Source organism: Mobula birostris, chromosome 17 (assembly GCF_030028105.1).
Source record: "Mobula birostris isolate sMobBir1 chromosome 17, sMobBir1.hap1, whole genome shotgun sequence".
Taxonomy (NCBI): domain Eukaryota; kingdom Metazoa; phylum Chordata; class Chondrichthyes; order Myliobatiformes; family Myliobatidae; genus Mobula; species Mobula birostris.
In genome coordinates this window covers 43,585,026-43,605,095 of record NC_092386.1, presented here as the reverse complement: position 1 = coordinate 43,605,095, position 20,070 = coordinate 43,585,026, and the positions used below count along the sequence as shown (strand labels likewise).

Here is a 20,070-nt window from a genome sequence, read left to right as displayed (position 1 = left end):
GTAGCGATAGGCAAATTGCAGTGGGTCCAGGTCCTTGGTGAGGCAGGAGCTGATATGACCATCCTCTCAGAGCACTTAATCAGAGTAGATGTGAGTGCAGCTGGGCAATGGCCATTGAGGCGGCTCATCCTACTCTTCTTCTGTTACCCTTTTGAAGAAGGTGACCTCATCTTGGCACACGAGGAGGCCATAGGCCAACATGTTGTAACATAAATGGGAGTTGAAATTAAAATGTTTGACCACCAAGAAGTTCCACTTCTGGCACAGGGAGCAGAGGTGTTCGACGAAGTGGTCCCCAATTTACGATGGGTCCCACCAATGTACAGGAGGCCACATCAGGAGTACTGGATGTAATAGACGACCCCAGCAGATCCACAGGTGAAGTGTTGCCTCACTTGGAAGGTCTGTTTGGTACCCTGAATGGAGGTGAATGGGCAAGTGTAGCATTTTGACTGCTTGCAGGGATATGTGCCAGGAGGGAGATTAGTGGGATGAATGGACAAAGGAATAACAGAGGGAGCAACCTCTGCAGAAAGCAAAGGAAGGGGGCAGGAAGTAAAAAAAATATATTTGGTGGTGAGAGATTGGAGATGTCCTTGAACATTCCCCGCCAGTTAGTTGGCACAGGTTTTCGGTGCCCTTTCAGGTACACCATCAGGGCTTGACCCCTTGCTGGGATTCAGCCCTTGAAAGATGTTCTGAAGCTGGCCTCTGAGATCACAAGATGTTGCAAGGATTTGCACAGGTGTAGTTTTATTCTCTCTTTCAATCATGCATAAAAGGCATTGAGCTCATCTGGGAGTGAAGCATCATAGCCATTCATGATGTTAGGTTTTGCCTTGTACGAAGTAATGGCTGCAAGCCCTGCCTGATTAGATGATTCCCTCTCTAACTTCAATGGGAATTGCTTTATCACTCTTAAAATAGTTTTCCATAAGTCATATCTGGACTTCTTGTATAGTTGTGAAGTCATGGGTTTTGAATGCCACAGATCTAGCCCTCAGCAGACTGCAAATCTCCTGGTTCATCCACAGCTTTTGGTTTGGGTATGTCTAGTATGTTCTCAAAGACACTCACTCACTCACTCATCCTCACACACACAGATCTTGATGAACAATTCCTTTCTCCCACAGATGCTACTCGATCCTCCAGCTGATTGTTCTTTTCACTTAAAGAAAAGATTGTCAAAAATATAAAAGGTGTATTGTTATGTTGCAGTGCTGATAGTTGTGGTCCAACAACAGTGCAAGAGAAATCTAATGCTGACACCTGTTCAGCCATGAGAATGGCCAAAATGACTTTAAAAAAAAACACAAACAAGAGGAATTCTGCAGATGCTGGAAATTCAAGCAACACATATCAAAGTTGCTGGTGAACGCAGCAGGCCAGGCAGCATCTCTATACTTTGGGCAGAAAGCTAGAGACACATTTTAGTTTTTATCAACCCTCATTCAAAGTAGATTGAATTTAAGCATGCTGGATCATATGCTACAACAATCTCTACAACTGGGAAGCTGAGATTGACTTTTGGAAAATTTAGGGTCAAAGTGTCTGTACATATTCCCAGGGAAGCCTTGAATGGAGGCTTGTGAAGCTTAGCCATAGATCCTTGTTTGCCTGAATTTAAATACTGTGCAAAGCATACTCTATGATAAGATTCACTCCCACAGAGCTTTTGATGGCTTGCAGTCTTCAAATATGCTCAAGTTTCTTACAGCCTATATTGGAGGATAAATTGGAGAGACAGCAGTTGAAGCAAAATCAACTCGCGTCCTAACAACTGATTGGAGGAAGAAAAATTGTCAGGTGGATAGCACAATGCTGCAGCTAGTGGAGTGCCAGAGAATGGTTCAAGTCTGACCTCAGGTGGTGTTTGTGTGAAGTTTTCATGTTCTTTCTGTGATCATGTGGGTTTCCTCCAGGTGCTTCAGTTGGAGGAAACCCACATCCCACATCCCAAGGATGTACTTCAACCACAATTCTCTGGAATTCACTTCGTAAATCTGTCTGACTTAAATTTTTTACTGTAAAAAAAAATGTGAGATTATTATTGACCAAGCCTTTTGGTTTCTTCTCACACATTTCCTCCTCCTTCAAATTACATGGCTTGCTTGCTGCACCAAGGATGGCTTGTTGTTGTAACATAGTTGCAGAGAAATGGAGCGTGAAGAGTAGAATCGATTTACATCTCAGGGCAATGACAAAGTTCAAAGGGAGAAAAATGTTTTCTCCTATGATGCATTGGATGTCAACTTTTACAAAATTGAACTACTCTCTTTATTCCTTGGAGAAGGACATGCCTAAGGAAGTTTAGAGTTAGTTGACACTCTGCAATCTGGTATGCTAAGAATTTATAGAGAAGAACTTTATTCATTTAAATTATCTGTTAATTGGCATTGCTACTTGTTGTTTGGGTGTTTTTTATTAAGCATCACTATGACACATTTCAATTCTAAATATGCAAATCAGCTTATGGTAGCAAAAAAGCTGGAGTTATCCCGATGGTGTAACATTTTTAAAAATTCCATAATGTTTCAAAGGTGATTGGTTGAGTCAAATGACTGAATTGACCAACAAAGTAATGGGTTTAACATAATTGTACTGTCTAAATAGTGTTTACGAGAAGATATCCATCTTATTTCCAACAGGGAGATGCGATTAAGGTAGCTTGCTGGTTCTTGTGTCCCACAAAAATGAGTTTATTTACATTGTAGGGAATGTGAAATGGAAACTACATATAGTAGACTGTTATGTATATTTAATGTAGGGTATGCTCTTATTTTAGCCATTTGATATTATTTGGTGTGGAGTTAAATTATTTTTAGTATTCATTTCAAAACACACTCTTAAAATACACGTATTAGAAGACTGATGTAAGAGGTTCAAAGTGAATTAGTGGGTGTATTTACATTCTTAATCTTGTCTGTTAGAAAATAGTTGAACAATTTTTAAACTATGGAGTATAGTTTCAGTATAGTCCCCCAACTTCCACTTACGTTATATAGTGTACATTAATCCCTTCTGCATTGAAAATGTTAATTCTGTTAATTCAGAATAACGTTTAGTCAATATATTCAGGCAGTGTTGCATTCACAAAAAGCAATGACACTTTTTAATCTGCTTATGTTTTGTCCAGCAGAATTCCCTTTCTCAGTCCTACAAGTGTCAGGTAGGATTCTGTTTTGGAATTAATTTTAGTGATTGCATAGCATCAGGATTATGGCACTACCTGGTATTATAGTTTCACTTTATTTATTAGATCATTAATTTTAAATTTGGGAATGAAAAATTGAATTGGTGATATGCTGTGCCATTTGAGATTAATTGGATAGGTGCAGGCTCTTGACATAGAAAAATGGAAAATAAAATGTTGAGTGCACAGGCAAAAAAGATTATGTTCAGCTTTATTTTGCCTAAATTATCACACAATGAGTGAATTGAATGCTTGAAGATTTAAGAGAAACTGCACATGCTGGAACTCTGAAATGAAAGCAGAAAACTGTAAAACTATGCAGGGGAGTATTTCAAGTTTGGAGCATTTTGAGTTTTGAGGTTTTCATCAAAACTTTTTATCAAGAGATAATGCACAAAATTTTAACTTACTGCTGATTTGCTATCTTGTTTCTAGCATTTTCTGGGTACAGGGGGCCCCTGCATTATACAAAACTGTCAGTACAGTGATCTTCCATAAATAAAAAGCTGCGTCATTCACGCAGATGTCGAGCAACGAAAGTTGAGGGGAAAATAAGCTTTGTATTCATCTATTTACTTTTTTCACAAAAGTTTTGGAGGAGTAAATTTTATTCCGTATCATAAATTGTTGGGCAGTGATTTGCAAATTCTGCAGGGGTGAATTTCTGATACCCGAATGACTATAATGTAGGGGTCACTTGTAGTCTACCAACCCTTAGTAAGTTTTGACCATTGCATGGCTTTGCTGCTTTTGAATTCTCTGAACTTAACAGTTTCACTTGTACATTTAGTGTTGCATGATACATCAATTCTTACTGAAAGTCCATTTTGATTTGAATTTCCAATCAATGTGTTTTGAAATACCAAAGGTAATATTACAGCATCTTAATAATGGTTTTAAAATTTTTACATGCACCTGCTAAATTTGTGAAATTCTTAATATTGTCATAAAATGCTTATACTGGGGTACAGAATTTAACTGCAGCAACTGTAAAGTTATCACATTGATGTTGTGTTTATGGTTTTCTATCATTGCCTTTTTCATGTACATTAACATCATCATTCCATGTTTATGTTTTAAAGTGCTATAACATTTCCGTAATGCCAAATCAAAAGGCACTGGGTGCAGGGTGCACTACCTATGTTTAATAAAATACTTTCCACCAGTGAGTTGAGGAACATCATTAGTAATCATTGATCTATGAGTAAAATCTGTAATTTAGGTCCCTTAATGTTATCATGGTTCTCAGAAACTAGCATGAGTTGATTGTTGTGTGGCAATTTATAAGCTGTTGGTTCAATTGTTTATGCAACAAAAGTAACAAGGTTCAATCTGAGTAAGTAGCTACTGTTTAGTACTTATCAATTAAATATCAAGTAAAATCCTTCATGCCATGATCTGTGGTGGAAAGTGCTTTTATTAATCACAGATAGAGCCCAGAGTTGCAGTAGAGTTCTCAAAGGGAAGAAAGCTTTTAATTGCTTGGTTGTGTAGTTCAGAGACCATGTTAATATGGCTGACAGGGAGTGTACAAGTGGGTTACAGACACTGAAGAGTGAGAGCATGGAAGATTGGCTGGGGAGCATTGGAAAAGTTTTTAAATGGCATAGTTGAAGATTTCACTGGAAGAAAAGTATAATCTAGCACCAGCAGTAGTTGATGCTATAGCAATGGACACTTTCTGAAGATGCATGATCAGAAATTTAGATTAAGATAAATTATGCTCAAATGGTATGTCAAACTGGAGCAAAGGAGGTAGTCTGGAATGCTAATGGAGCAATGGTAACTGTATAAAGTCAGTGGATATTGTAACAGTTGATGTAAACATAATGACTTCAATATTCAATAGGAGGTTTTGGACTAGGAGATCACAGTCATGAAATTAGAGATAATCCAATTGGGGATGAAGTTCTGAAATAATTCTACAGGCAAAGGATAGCATCTAGTTGGCAGACCCTCTCAGCTACTAAATGTTAAGTTACTTCTCAAGAAATCCAGCTCAACTTTTAGGTGTTCTTAGCTTTAATATGAAGTGGGGAAAAACTGTGAGTGTAGGACAAATTTTGCTAGAGTGGAGCATCTTGATCTTTAGACTTGTCCCTCTCCATCAACTTGAAAGTAATTTGCTTGAAGAAAAACATTGTGACTGTGGGCAGCAAGGCATTTGTGAATCATGGGACCAAAAGGTGAATATCTTAAATGAGATTTAAGAAATGAGAATTTTACAGTACTGTTGGAAGAGAAGGAAGAACTGGAGTGGGTGTCTTAAGAGTCAAATTGTATATGGAATGAAATAGATTTCAAGGAGTGAAGGAAGATGGGGAAAAGAAGTTTATATTTGAATTGTAAAATTCATCATCTTATTTGAGAAGATTATATTTTTAAATCGCAAAACAAGGAATGAACATTTCTACATACAGGTGTAATCTTCAGTGATTTAGATTTTTCCCTTTCTGGATAAATGAAGTTGATTTCCTTTACTGATTATTGCATGCTCAATTGATGCAATACCATAAAGTATGAGCTTGAACTTCTGAAATAAAAATTAACAAAGAACTTAGAGAAACATCAAGTAAGACCCGGCACCTCAATGCAACACCATGAAGATACAGCATCTTTAAGTTGTGGAGAATCACTTTGCCCACTAGTATATATATTATTCTTGAAGGGAGCTTTGGCCCTGTACATTTACTGATCTTTACAGTAATGATATTGTTAATTCCCAAAGTGTTTGATCTAGAGGGTCTGGATGGATTGCTTTTAATCGAACTCGCCATCAGATATTGTTGTGAATCTGTGGTCACAACAATGGCTTAACCCTTGTTTTTCCAGTGGTATTTACACAGCAAATCCAGGCATCTGTACATGCATAGTAAAAGTTGAAATCCAGAAGCACATGGCACTGATATTCTGTTGCTCTGCAGCACAGAATCATTGATTGACAGAGATTTCAGCTTGTTACACCCTATTTCACACTGACTTTTTAAAAAAAAAGCAAGAGAGGTTTACCTTGTTAAATGAGATAATTACTGCTGAACAAACTTCTCTGGCCCTAAAAATTTAAGTATGTATGCATATAGTATAATTTCCTCAGAATAGCACCAATTGCATTTTAAGAAAATCTGCTTTCAATGCATAGAACATTTGAGTTTTACTTTAATCCCACATGAGAATCTTGATTTTTATCATATCGGTAAAAAATTGAAAAATTGTATTTTTTTCAGCAAAGCTTGCCATGTATCTGCTGTTTTGAAAAAAAATGTGTTACTTAATTGGAACATAAGATCTTGAATTTGAATATGGAGAGGATATTTCCTCTTGAATCTAGAAGCAAGCTCATCGTTTAAAAATAATGGGTTGTCCAATTAAGACAGGGATGAAAGGCCTGTACCGTGCTATAGTGTTCCATGTTCTATGAGATAAATGTTTAATTTTTCTCTCAAGGAGTTTTTGGAACTGACTTCCCTCGAACTGCAGTGGAAACAGTATTTTGAATGTTTTAAAGGCAGCATTTGATAGATTATTAATGAACAAAGTAATAAATGAGCAGGAAAAATTGAGAATGCAGAGTTGAAGTTACAAATAAATCAGCTATGCTCTTATTAAACAGCAGAGCAAGGTTGAGCTGCTGAATGGCCTACTCCTGTTCCTAGTTTGTATATTGTTTTGTTCTGATCAGCTGCTCCTTTTTATTTTACAAAACTATTGGCGTTTATTTGCAACACATATACGCAAGGTACAGCATTGTGACATTTCTGTCGCTGAATGTCATGGTTTCTTTACAAATGGTGCCAAACTGCACATTGCATTGGGAAAGAGCTTAAGCACAAGTATATAAATTCCTTTCAGGGTTAATACTTCCTTAGAGTAGAAGAGGAATTAATAGCACTTCCTACAGGTTCAAGTTCTAGAATAAATTGTCTGGTGCTATATCTTTAAACAGCATTGAAACTTAATGTGTTTCATCCTCTTACGTCAAAAGCAGTTCAACTATTAAGTCTTATTTCAGTATTTGTCCAGTAACTTAGATTTTTTTTTACAGTTCCAGCTAATAATTTTTCAGCCACTTGTGACATTGCAAAAATCTTGCTTGGTCCCGAGTGGTTATTTTATAACCTAGCTTCATTAAATTACTTAGAGGTCACTGCTGACTTATATTCTTCTTATAACTGAAAAATCAATATCACATGCACCTTTCCAATGCCAATTTTATTCATAAGAATTAAAATTAAATTAACACTTGACACTTAATCTTATATGTTCCATTAAAAAAATGACTCTGTTGAACCCTGTTCATTTGATGCCCTAAATTTCTCCTGGTGCAGATAGCTACATTCCTAGCACACTGAATTAGTTAAGTTCTTGTTGGGATCAATGGGCTTTGCTACAGGTACTTTAGGTGTTGAAACTTGTGTGCATTGTTTGTGTTTGAGCATCTCTGAAGAGAGCATATGGATGCAAAGTATTCAGTACTTTTCCAGTTTGAGCAGTCTTGGACCAGGGATTTCCATGGATCAGCAAAGCTGTTACAATTTTCAAGAAGGATGACCTTGAATCATTTTCCATGTCCTTCTGGATATTTATGCCGAACTCCAAGAGTAAGGTGTCAAGCCAGTTGACAGTGCGATCAGCACCTCAGTGGTGTTGATGATTGTTGGGAGAGGACATTGGTTCTATTGCTGATTTTGGAGGATCTTGTAGATGCAACATTAATGGTACTTCTCAAGTGCTCTAATATGATTGCCTGAAGTTTACAGTGCCTCTAATACAGGAGGGTGGGGGCACTGCTGACTGTAGGACATGAGCTTGATGTCAGTTGGATACATTGGTCTTCAAATGTTCTTTTCTCCAGGCAGTGGTAACTGTATTGGCACATTAGCACTGGTATAATTCAACAGTTATATCTGCTCCAATCTGGTTGGCTCCTGACATATGGCAAAAACCCACTTTCACCAAGGTTACATCAGGATTCTTGATCAGTAGAGATGGGTTTTGCAGTAGGACCATGTTCTTATGGGCGTTTAATAGCAGGCTTATCTTCTTAACACTTCAGCAAAGAAGTCAAGGATGGTTTAGGATTTGCTTTCTAAGTGTGCAAATACAGTACATATTTGTACTTTGGTGTCTGAAGTAGATGAGATCTTAGTTTTGGAGTAGAGGTAATGAGGTTTGAATAATTTCTGCTGTAAATTCAGCAGATTTGGTAAGGCATTTCAGTGAGGAAGATGTTGTGTTCACATAGCCTTGGACCCTAAGCTGAACTGGATTTGGATATTTGATGAATCCATTGGTACGGATTGTGGCTTGCATGTCATTCCAGAGCAGAGTGATGATAGGTATTTGTGGGTAGCCAAGTTTGAGAAGGATCCTTCATAGTTCTCTGTAGTTGATGGAATTACGGGCTTTTGTGTGGTGTTACATACCCCATAACTGGGTTGCCAAACCAGCAGAAATGGACCACTAATTGGAGTCTGGATTACTGGAAGCTAATAAAGTTTTATTAAAGAAATAAGTAACGCAGTACTCTAATCGTGCAGATATAAATGCAACAGGATAGCAATGATAAAACACACATGTACACAGAACTAGGGTAATAAGAATCAACCAAGCTCTACCGCAGTCTAGGGGTAAAATGATTAGTCTCAATTGACGCAGAGTTCAGTTCAGCTTAGTACAGTTCGCAGTAATCACTGTTGTGCTGTTGGAGAGAGAGAGAGAATGCAAATTTGATTCAGCAGACCTTTGATGTTCACAGGTGGTTTCGACTCTGTCTTTTATGTCTTCTGTGGTCACCGACTCTGACCCCTCTGTTCCGGATACGACCGTTCTTCCGCGGTGAACCCGGCACCCAGGCAAGGGCGGACACACTCACCAGGTTCCCGCCGATCGTCCCTTTTCACCCTGTCAGTCTATGGTCGGTTCCCTCGAATCAGACCTCCAACTCCTACCAACTTGTGGGGGCACACTGCTCTTCCAGGGTCTCGTTATCTCCTGATCTCGTGGTGTGTGTCGTGCCTTAGCGAACCTGTTCTTTTTATCCCACTGCTGAGGTATCACCTGTCCATCAAACTTCAAGCAGTTCAGGTTCAAAGCAACCGGTCTGTCAATATTCTGAAATGTGTTTCTTTCTCGTTAATCTCTCTCTTCTCTCTTATTAGCATTTTGAATGTTTCTCCATTGTCTCACTAATCTCTCTCTCATTAGCATCAATTCTGATAACTTGGTTTTTCGTCGCAGTGGTTAAAGAAGAATGTTGCTTCCTGCACTTTGCTTAGACTTCTCCTGGCAGCTGCATTCTCAGACCCCATTTAAATTGGTCATTCTGTTAATTCTCTTTCCACATGTATTGTCTGACGTGCTGAGTGTTTGCAGTTTATTGTGTCTTTATTTCCAAAGGTGCTAACCCTACACCTTACAGTGGTGATCTTACAGGACATTCTAAAGGGAATGTTGAGTTTAGGAGTAAATGTAGCCATGAGCATATTGGCTCTTTCAAAATTGCTATGTTTACAGTGCAGAATAAAACATCGAGCCTGTACTGGCTGTACATAAGTTAATCCCTCTCCCCTTAGCACTGCAAATTCTTTCCTCTTCGATATTTAATCAGCTTCCTTTTGAATGCTGCAATTGAATTTGCTCTCACTACTATCACTTGGCAGTGCATTCCAAAACCTAATCATTCACTGTACTAAAGCTTTGCTATTTCTGCCAAGGATTCTCATTATGTGCCTTCTAGTTTTTGATGCCCTGCCATTTCTCAGCATGAGATTTCCCCATCCACGTATATCTGTTCCACCCACCTGACTATATCACTTTAATTCTTTACAGGACTGTCTATGTTAGCTAAAAGATACTATTTGTATGCTGGAATCACCTAAATAATTTTATCTTGAACACCTGTAATTAATATAGACAACCCCTTGTATATTTCTTATTCTTCACATTTCAACTTTAATGTTTTGTGATTTGTTTCTTTAGGTTGATGAAAAGAGACATACCAACAATTTTGGTCTTTCTCTCTTTCTCCACACTATAACACAGTATGTTGTGGGACCTAGTCTTCCTTTCACCGTTACCTTTCTCTTCATGTTGCATTCTTGACTCTTTTTTAAGGTGGGATCTTGTATTTAGTTGTGAAGGTTTGATAACTAATATTTCATTCTTTAAAATATATAAAATTGTGCAGCTTGGAAATTTGAAATGAAATGTCCACAAAAAGCAATGGTAAAAGTATTTATTACCTGAATACAGCTATGCAGCATCTTTCATACTCCCAAACTTCCTCAAACAGATTCATATATGATAGTTGTAAAGTACATTTCCATTATGTTGGCAATCTGCATGGACGAATGCCTTATTAATTGCAAATAAACTAATTAAAGTATCTTTAGTGCTAGGATTTGAAATGTTAGGTAAGGCAGCAGGAGAACCTTTTTTTCACTAATTGCATTATATGTGCCAAATCCATTGGAACTATTAGAAAGTTTTTATCAAATATGGTACCAAACAGTGTCAGTACCATATTTTTCAGAGCAGCACTGTGTAGCATTTTCTGCTCAAGGTGAGAGTGATAAAATTTGCCAAATTGATATCAGTTGTTCATGTCTTTGTAGGTTGTTACATAGTGTGTGTAGAAACACACCATTAGAATCATTGAGAGGCTAGGAATTTTCCATCTAGCAGATGTTCAGGCAAGATTTAATAGTTGTTCTAAAGTATAGAATATTTAGATAGAATAAACCGGGGAGTGTTCTTTTTAAACATAGCACATTATGATCAGAATCAGAATCACTTTATTGCCAGTACGTGAAACATACCAGAATTAATTGTGATTCAGTGCCAAGAGTAAAACTTGGGATAATGCCATAACAGACAACACAATAGCAACCAACAGTTTACAAGACAATAGCGCAAACGGCCATGAGGAATCAACAATTAACAGAACAGTCACATGCGCAAATGTCAATAATCAAACTTAAATAAATGTGAACATATGAACAGATTCAATAATTGTCAACAGAACAAGGAGAGCAGGAAAGACCATTTAACAGATGTTGGGCAGGGACAGTTGGGGTATTCCATCTGCATAAGTTCTGTTGAGGAGCTGGATAGCTACAGGAAAGGAGCTTCAGAGATGACATGTAGTCCTGGTGGTGATGGACCTGTAGCATCTCCCTGATGGCAATTTGGTGAATTGCTGACTGCTAGAGTGGATGGAGTCAGTAGTAATTTTTTCAGCTCTTTTCTTTGCTCTTTTATTATTGGTAGCTGACAGCCAATGATCTTCTCCGCAGTGTGGACCACTCGCTGCAACGTAGACTTGGAGAGGGATGAAGCAGTGGGAAACCAAACGTTGATACAGTGGTCACAACACTCTCAATGGTAGCTGAGTGAAAATTCATCAGGGTACGCCCTGAGATGTTAAGTTTCCTAAGGTGACGTAGGAAGACCAGCCTCTGTTGTGCTTTCCTAGTGAGGAGCATAATGTGCTTGTCTCACTTTAATGTATTGGTAATGGTTCACTTTAATGTATTGGTAATGGTGGTCTCCAGGAACTTGAATGAGTCAACCACATATACAGCCTGACCATTAATTTCCAAGGGGAGTCAGGTTGGTGGAATTGAATCCTCATTTCCACTGGCTTGACACCATTAAGCTCCAAGTAATTAAGCGCACACCATGCTGCGAGGCTGTTTCCCTCTTTTTGATGGTAGGTCACATCATTATTAGGGATGAGACCAACTACAGTCGTGTCATCCGCAAACTTTAGGATTTTAGTGGATTTGTCTGTGGAAGTACAGTCATTTATATAAAGTGAGAATTGGGGTGAAAGACTACATCCCTGGGGAGAGCCTGTACTTATAGACATTGGATCGGATAAGTAGGAGCCCGGCCTTCCTTCCTGTCTGGAAGTTAGTAAAGCACTGACAGGTACTATAGAATACAGCCAACTGGGTTAGCTTGCTGTGGAGAAACTCCCAAACAATAGTGTTGAAGGTGGAATTAAAACCCACAAACAAGATCATCACATAGGTTTTGGGGGAGTCAAAATGTTAAAGAACATAATGAAGGCACAAGTTAACTGCATCCTCAGTTGATTTGCTCTATAAGCAAACTGTATCGGGACAAGAAGGGGATCAGTAATGGAGCTAAAAAAGGCCAACATCAGGTGTTCAAAGGTTTTCATAACTACTGAACTCAAAGTGACTCGTCTATGACATTAAGTCCAGTAATCTTGTGTTTCTTGGGAACTGGAACAATTGAAGCAGCTTTATAGCAGTCCAGAACCCTGCCCAATTGTAGGGAGTTGTTAAATATCTCAGGTGTTAGCTGATTTGTACAGTGCCTTAGAGTACCAGGTGAGACACCATCAAGGCCTGCAGCTTTCCTAATGTTCTCTTTTTCCAGAATAGTTTGCAAATGTCTTCTTGCTTCACCGAAAGTTTAGGGTGGGATGGAGGGAGGGAGCAAGAGGGGAGTGGGGGCTGAAGAAGACAAATAAAGCTGGGATGAAGGGAGGATGGTGGCATTGGTGTGCTTGTGAGCCATCAGCATGTGAGGATCGGCTGTGAGAAGAGATAGATGTTGATTGTCCTTATCAAACCAGCAATAAAATGCATTGAGCTGATTGGCCAAGGTAAGGGAGTAGGAGACTTGGGAGCACTTCTATTTGAGTTCGGTAAGACTTTGCGAGGAATGCCATATTTGTCTGGCTATCGTTGTTGAAGTCTTTCTCTAGCCTATTCTTTATACCATTTTGCAGAGCTATATCCCTCTCCGTTTTCAGACCTGTAGGCATGACCCTTTTCAGATTTGAAAGTCCCCAACTCCTTGGTGAACCATGGCTTATCATTGTTATACCTCACAATGATATTTTTAGGAAGATTCACATCATCACAGAAGGATTGTGTCAGTACACTCATCTTTGTGACAACGCCAGCATTCCATGGCCTTCGAATCCATGGATCCTGAGCAGTCTCTCAGCCGTGCAACGGCCTCAGGAGTTCATTGCCATCTGATGATCCTGTTTGGTTTAGACTGTTCCAGTTTTTATTCTTGCTGGGAACAAGCACGATCATGACATGGTCAGGCTTGCCAAGAGGTGCTTGGGGGGAAATGGCACAGTGCCCCTTTAATGTTGGTATAGAAGTCTTCCAAAGTTCTGTCTTCACGTGTGGGGCAGCGATTCATCTGGTGGGATATGGGAGGGGGGTCATAATTTCATGTTACAATAGTTAAAATCCCCCACAATGAAAATGACGGTATTGGGAAATTTATTTTCCAGATCATAGATGTTACCAGCCAACAGTTGTGCAGATTGAGCATTCGCCTGAGGGGGAATGTAAATACCAACTAGGATAACAGAGTGAAATTCAGAATGGTTTGCAGTGACTGAAAAGAACCTCTAAGTCAGCAGGGAAAAAGAAAGAATGACTGACACGTCCCTACACCGTCCGTTATTTATAAACCTGCACAAGCCACCACCCCATGATGTGCACTATTACGATCTGCTCTACGTAGCTGGTATAGGCATTTGAACAAAGTTGTCTGCTATGTCCGAGTTAAGCCACATTTCAACAAAACAAAGGGCAGAAATACAGATATAATCCTTGTTAGTCCTGATGAGTAGCATTCTCATCTATTTTATTTGTAAGAGGGCAGACATTTGAAAGACAGATGTCTTCTGGGATTCCAGCGTACCAGAGTGCCCGCGTGTTAACCTCCATACCTCTAGGAGATATGCGTTTTCTGGCCAGTGTCATTTCTCTCAGTCGGAAGAAGCCTTAGTGGCAAATCCTCTATATCGTATTTGAGCTGTGCCCAGCCACAGTCATAAGTATAGAGAGTAGAGAAGTATTCAGTAAACTATTAAAGCTTATCTGGTGTTGAGCTTGACAGGTTGATCAAATATACCAGTTAACCCAATGTTAGTGCAATTATGATGCTGCTGTGATGTCAAATATGTCGGTGTCAGTCTAGTCACTCCTTTGGGACTGTCCCTTTATCACCTCAGTCCCTCCCTCTAAAATGGAGTCAAACAATGAAACACCAGAAAGCAGAGTTTTTACTATACCTGAAATGTTGGACCAAGTTTACAATGATGTACTGTATTTCTATTGAAAATCTTCATGCACAATCTTGTTAGATTTAACCACATCGAACTCTTTGCAATCTTTTTTTTATGATTACAAATTTATTTTGGCAGTAACACTTTGTTCACCTGTTGGTTTTACATTGAAGTTAAATAACTTGAGGTAAAGCACCAAATAAATCATGTGGGCTTTGAAAGAAGTCGGGTAGTAAGAAGACCTTTGTTGTATGACAAGGAATTTGGTTTTGTTTGTGCAGGAGTTTAGGATATTTGACCATTTTATAATCATGCATTAATCCAAATGCCGAACCTGCAGATGCTGGGAATGTAAAATTAAACACAAGCAACTAAAAAAAAAGCTCAGCAAATCATATGACCATAAGACATGGGAGTAGAATTATGCCATTTGGCCCATCGAGTCTGCTCCGCCATTCAATCGTGGCTGATCCTTTTCATCTCCTCCTCAACCCTATTTCCTGGCCTCCTTCCTGTAATGTTTGATGCCATGTCAAGAACCTATCAATCTCTGTCTTAACTACACCTTGAACTGAATGCTAACATTGCATTTGCCTTCCTCACCACCGACTCAACCTGCAAGTTAACCTTCAGGGTGTTCTGCTCAAGGAATCCCAAATCCCTTTGCTTTTCAGATTTTTGGATTTTCTCCCTGTTTAGAAATAGTCCGCACATTTATTTCTACTACCAAAGAGCATGACCATGCAATTTCCAACATTGTATTTCATTTGCCACTTTTTTCCCCATTTTCTTCATCTGTCTCAGTCTTCTGCATCCTGTTTCCTCAACACTACCTGCCCCTCCACCAATCTTTTTTATATAATTTTTATTGAGTTTTCAAACTTGATTACATGAAATACTACTGTCTACCCTCCCCCCCTTAACCCTCCACCCCCCCGCAATCTTGAATCTTTTACTCCCCCTGGTGTGATTCTAATGGAATATAGCAAATGCTTTTAATGTTTTCGTTAAAAATGTCAACTGGAAAGACTTGGTGTCCACCAAAAAGTTATTGTGCCCTTTGTTCCTATATTCATTGCAACACTAATGTTGACGTACAAATATGCAGTCTCAACAGGTGTGACGTACATAATCAATGCATCAGTTTAATAAATATGCATACTCTAATCCACAGCAGCAGGCCTTTTAATGTTTGATGCTGCATATCATTTACTTAGATTGTGGTCTCATCCCTAGTTCCCTAACCTTAACACTCGAACAAGAATACTTTGAAGCAACTGAAAATATTAGAGCCATCTGTAATTAGAGTGACACAGTAGTTAAGTGGTTAGCATAACGCTATTACAAAGCCAGTTTGTACATTCTCCCCATGACTCCCCATGATCTGATTCCCTCCCACATTTCAAAGACATATGGGTTTGTAGGTTAATTGGTTACATGGGTGTTATTGGGCTGGAAGGGTTTGTTACCATGTTATATCTCTAAATAAAAAATGAAATATCAACATACTTAGGTGGGGAGAATGGTAAAATTTCTTGACTTCCATTTATTTTTCAACAAAACTTAAGGGAAAGAATGAAAAACGTTTTTCAAAATTTAGCCAAACCATCATAAAATTACAGATTAATGATTATTGAAGCATACTAAAATTTAGATGAATTTCTAGTTAATCAAGATTATTGAGTTGTGAAGCCCAGGATTTGCAGATGGGTCATTCAGCAGCCATGATCTGATCAGCGCAACGGCTAAATGACATGTTCAAATTAGTTTTGTCTTATACCCATTTAAAGCAATGACACTCCACACTTTTCTTTCTTGGAGATGTTGCGTGGGAATAATTAAGGAATACCACATTGCCAAAAATTCTGCTGAACTCAAAGAAATAGATCTTAACAGGTTTTTATATATACCTGCTGGGTGTCCCACAGATAACTGTTGCAAACTGATACTTGTTTTCTGGTAAGGTGGTGGTGCCTTTGGACTCAGCAGCCACTCCAGGTCCAATCAAAGATGTATTTGTTTGTTTTTACATGTTTTTCATGTGTTCTTACATGTGAGTGCAAGTCACTGCTGGGTACCAAGAACATCAAGTACTGCAAGACTATCCATTAGCGAGTTGCTCAATAGTGATTGGCCTGGACTTATTGTGTCCTGTTGTTGCATTGTTGCCTGAATTCTGGCCCTTCAAGCCACACCACCCAGTAACTCCCAATTTAACCTTAGCCTAATCAGGGGCCAGTTTACAATAATCAATTGGCTTACCAACCGGTACCTTTTTGACTGTGGGAGGAAACTGGAGCAGCTGGAGGAAGCACACGTGGTCACAAGGAGAACGTGCAAGCCCCTTACAGCCAGTGTTGGGAATTGAACCAGGGCCATTAGTATTGAAAAGCATTGTGCCAGCCATTACACTACTGTGTTGCAGTCACCCAGGGGTGGTGTGGGAGAGAGCAGGGACCTCTGTGGATGCGCTAGAATCTGTACTGGGTTGGCGGCTGATCCCTCCTGTTGGTGATGCTGTCTGGTGTTCGTTCGGTGCAGTAAACCCCCCACCAACTTGGCGATTGCTCATTACTGCCCTCCAGTGTTCTCTAGGAGGAAGAACAAGATGGACCAGGACAACATACCATCAACCTACAATCCTGCCACTCGGACTTCGGCTATGTTACCTTTTTTCTTTGGGACTGTATGTTTTTTTTTCTGAAATCATTATCATATATGCTATTTATGCTACGTACTATGTGCAGTGTGCTGTTGGTAATGTGTTTTGCACCTTGGCCCCTGAAGAATGCTGTTTCATTTGGCTATATTCATGTATATTTGTATGATAACTGAAGTTGAACTTGAAGTTGAACTTGTCAAATTTGTTGACAAGAAAAAGCTGTCACGGATCAAATTAGGGCAGCATGGTAGTGTAGCTTTTAGCACAGTGTTATTACAGTGCTAGTGAGCCAGTTTCAATTCCACCACCGTTTGTAAGGAGTTTGTACATTCTCCCTGGGATCACATGGATTTCCTCCGGGTGTTGCAGTTTCTTCTCTCATTCCAAAGACACACACATTAGGTTATTTGGTCACCCCGGTGTAATCGGGCAGCATAGGTTCGTTGTGCAGAAGGGCCTGCTACTGTGCAGTATTCCTAAATAAAAATAAAACTGGACAGCAGGCTTCAGATTTTGTACACATTTGCAATCACTGTAAGTTGCTATCCATTTATTTCTTAACAGTGAATTCTGATCCCCCCCACTGTTATTGTTAATAGTGTATTCAAGACCATAGTATTTTGATTGCCAATTGTAATATTTTGTAAGAATTACTTTCGTATTCTACAAGATTTGTTCTGTTCAGGTTGTGTTCTGCAGCTATCTTTATTATAGGTTATGCATGTTCTAATCTTTGCTCAAAGGTAAGGAATTCAAATTATGGTTTCTCTTTTCCAAAGAATTCTAATTAAATTCTCATCCAAGGTCAAACAAAAAAATGGAATGTCAAAATTCTTATTTCCTTTATATAGGACAACAGTCAGTACTTTTGGGATTGTATTTGATTTCTAGTTTTTAAAATTTTGTTAATATATAGGATTTTATTAATCTAAATTATTAGTTGCAGTATAATATTACATTAAATAATTCATGTACGGTTGTATTTAATGGAAAAACTAATTTCCAAGTAAATACACAAATGATTGTTTTCTTATCACAGCTTGTAAGCAAAAATACACTTCCTGTTACAGCTATGTTATGAGTTTTTAAAATATTTCATGATTGATTTGAATTTGCAGAAAGAACAAAGAAAGATATAATGGGCAAAGGTTCAACTGGAATGGAAATTATATTATCAGCACTTGAGGTACAGATAACCTTTATTATTCCGTCAACTACTTTGGTTAATAATTAGTACACTTTAGATTCTATTGGAAGAGTTGTTTATGTCACACTATCAAAATTTCTTTTTCTGCTCCCTACACAGACAAATGTAAAAATCAGAAACAGGTGTTCACATCCCTCTATTGAAATAGCCGATACCAAATTCTATGCTCTCTAGCTGGGTAAAACCGTATTTCAGTAATTATTCTTTTTTTAAATTTTATTTTTATTTGGATAAGGTATTCACAAGTAATACACAAACTTTTTTTTACATATATAACCTTTTCCATTTTTTTATGTGAGTAAATCTATATTAATTTGTACATCACAAGTGCACATTGAGATAATATAGAAAATAATTAGGCACTCAAATAGATGTTTATGTGCAATTGTAATTCCACTCTATTAAACTAAATAATGATAATAGTTGTTATCAAAATATTAATAATAGTGGTTGAATAGTAATTTCCATGTATCTCTTCTGGTCCATTTCTTTCTGATCCAAAATTTCCCCAGATCTTTTCTTTACTTGTGTTAATTCCACATTTTCCAAAAAAAAAACAGTAAACATTCGAGCCAAGGGTGCTTACGTTAACACTATTACTATGTTGGTGAGACACCGTATAAACCATTTGGAGAGTCATCTAAAGTCTGCTCACTTTGGGATTATAAATTCAATCCATTTATTCCAAGTTTGATAAAATTTTTCCTTTTGAATTCTCAGAGGGTAAGTCATCTTTCCCATTTTAAATATTTCCAAAATGATTTCATGCCAATCTTCTAATGTAGGTGATGTTGGATTTAACCACTTTCTGGTGATTGACTTCTTACCTGCTGCTAAAAGGGCCTGCAGCAGCTTTATATCTTTCTTCTGTTCCAAAAACAATACATGCCCCAAGCAGAGAGTCTCAAAGTTCAGAGGTATCTGAGTCTTAAATACCTTAACCAATGTTGTGTGAATACCTTCCCAATATAAACTTAATTTAGGGGAATCCCAAAAAATATGGAAATGATTTGCCTCCTTGGAGCCACACCTTCTCCAACACGCCACGTTTGTGTCTTTATATTTTTCTTGGTATGGGGTCTTGAAGTATCTTATAATATTTTTCCAACAATATTCTCTCCAAATCAAAGAGTTAGTCAAAGACCACTGGAAGCTGCATATTTTCCCCCAAGCCTCCTCTGAAAGTACCAACCTTGCTTCCTTCTCCCACTTCTCTTTAACATACAATGCGTTTTCATTTTTGGTATGAGAGAGGGCATTATATAATCGAGAAATTGATTTACTTGGTATTGAACTGTAAGCCGAATTCAGAATCTTGAAAAGTTCTAATTCTACTGTTGATAATTCTGTATATCTACAATTCTGGTTAACATGATGTCGTACTCGAAAGTACCTAAAAAAGTCATTGTGTTCTAGGCCATGTTTGTCCTGCAGGGATTGAAAACTTTGTAATACACTTTTACATGTGAATGAGAGGTAGGTTGTAAGACCTTTCTTTATCCACAGTTCAAATCTTTTATCTCCTCTGCTGGGAAGAAATTCGTTATCATAAGCACACCATCTGAAAAGTTTTAACATGTTATTGATTCCACATGAATTAGCCTCCTTCTGCCATACTTTTAATGTGAGATTTATCCAGCTGTTTTTAATCTTTTCCGATTGGGCCATCAATCCTCTGCCTGCTATTGAGGCCTGTAGAGGAAAACTGTCAATCAATCCAAATTCTATTTCCTTCCATCTAGACTTATATTCCCTATTGCACCAATATAACGGAGGGGTTATCTGTGAAGCAAAATAATTTCTCAAACAAGGAAGTGCCATACCTCCTCCTTCCTTTCCTAACTGTAAGGTGTTAAATCGGATTCTAGGTTTCTTTCCTTGCCAGATAACGTGGGAAATCCAGTTATCCCATTCCCTAAATTGATTATCATCCACCTCCA

At 38.3% G+C, this 20,070-nt stretch overlaps 1 protein-coding gene across 8 annotated transcripts in view; it reads left to right on the top strand.

Moving 5' to 3' along the window:
* Positions 1-20,070, top strand: part of agtpbp1 (ATP/GTP binding carboxypeptidase 1) — a 267,274-nt gene that overhangs the window by 93,097 nt on the left and 154,107 nt on the right. For 6 of the 8 annotated variants that reach the window (XM_072281601.1, XM_072281603.1, XM_072281605.1 and 3 more), the window contains exons 5-6: positions 3,140-3,169; positions 18,042-18,109. In XM_072281601.1, coding sequence (XP_072137702.1) covers positions 3,140-3,169; positions 18,042-18,109 — 98 coding nt within the window. The remainder of the gene's footprint in view (positions 1-3,139; positions 3,170-18,041; positions 18,110-20,070) is intronic. The other 2 variants (XM_072281604.1, XM_072281607.1) reach the window with 1 other exon arrangement.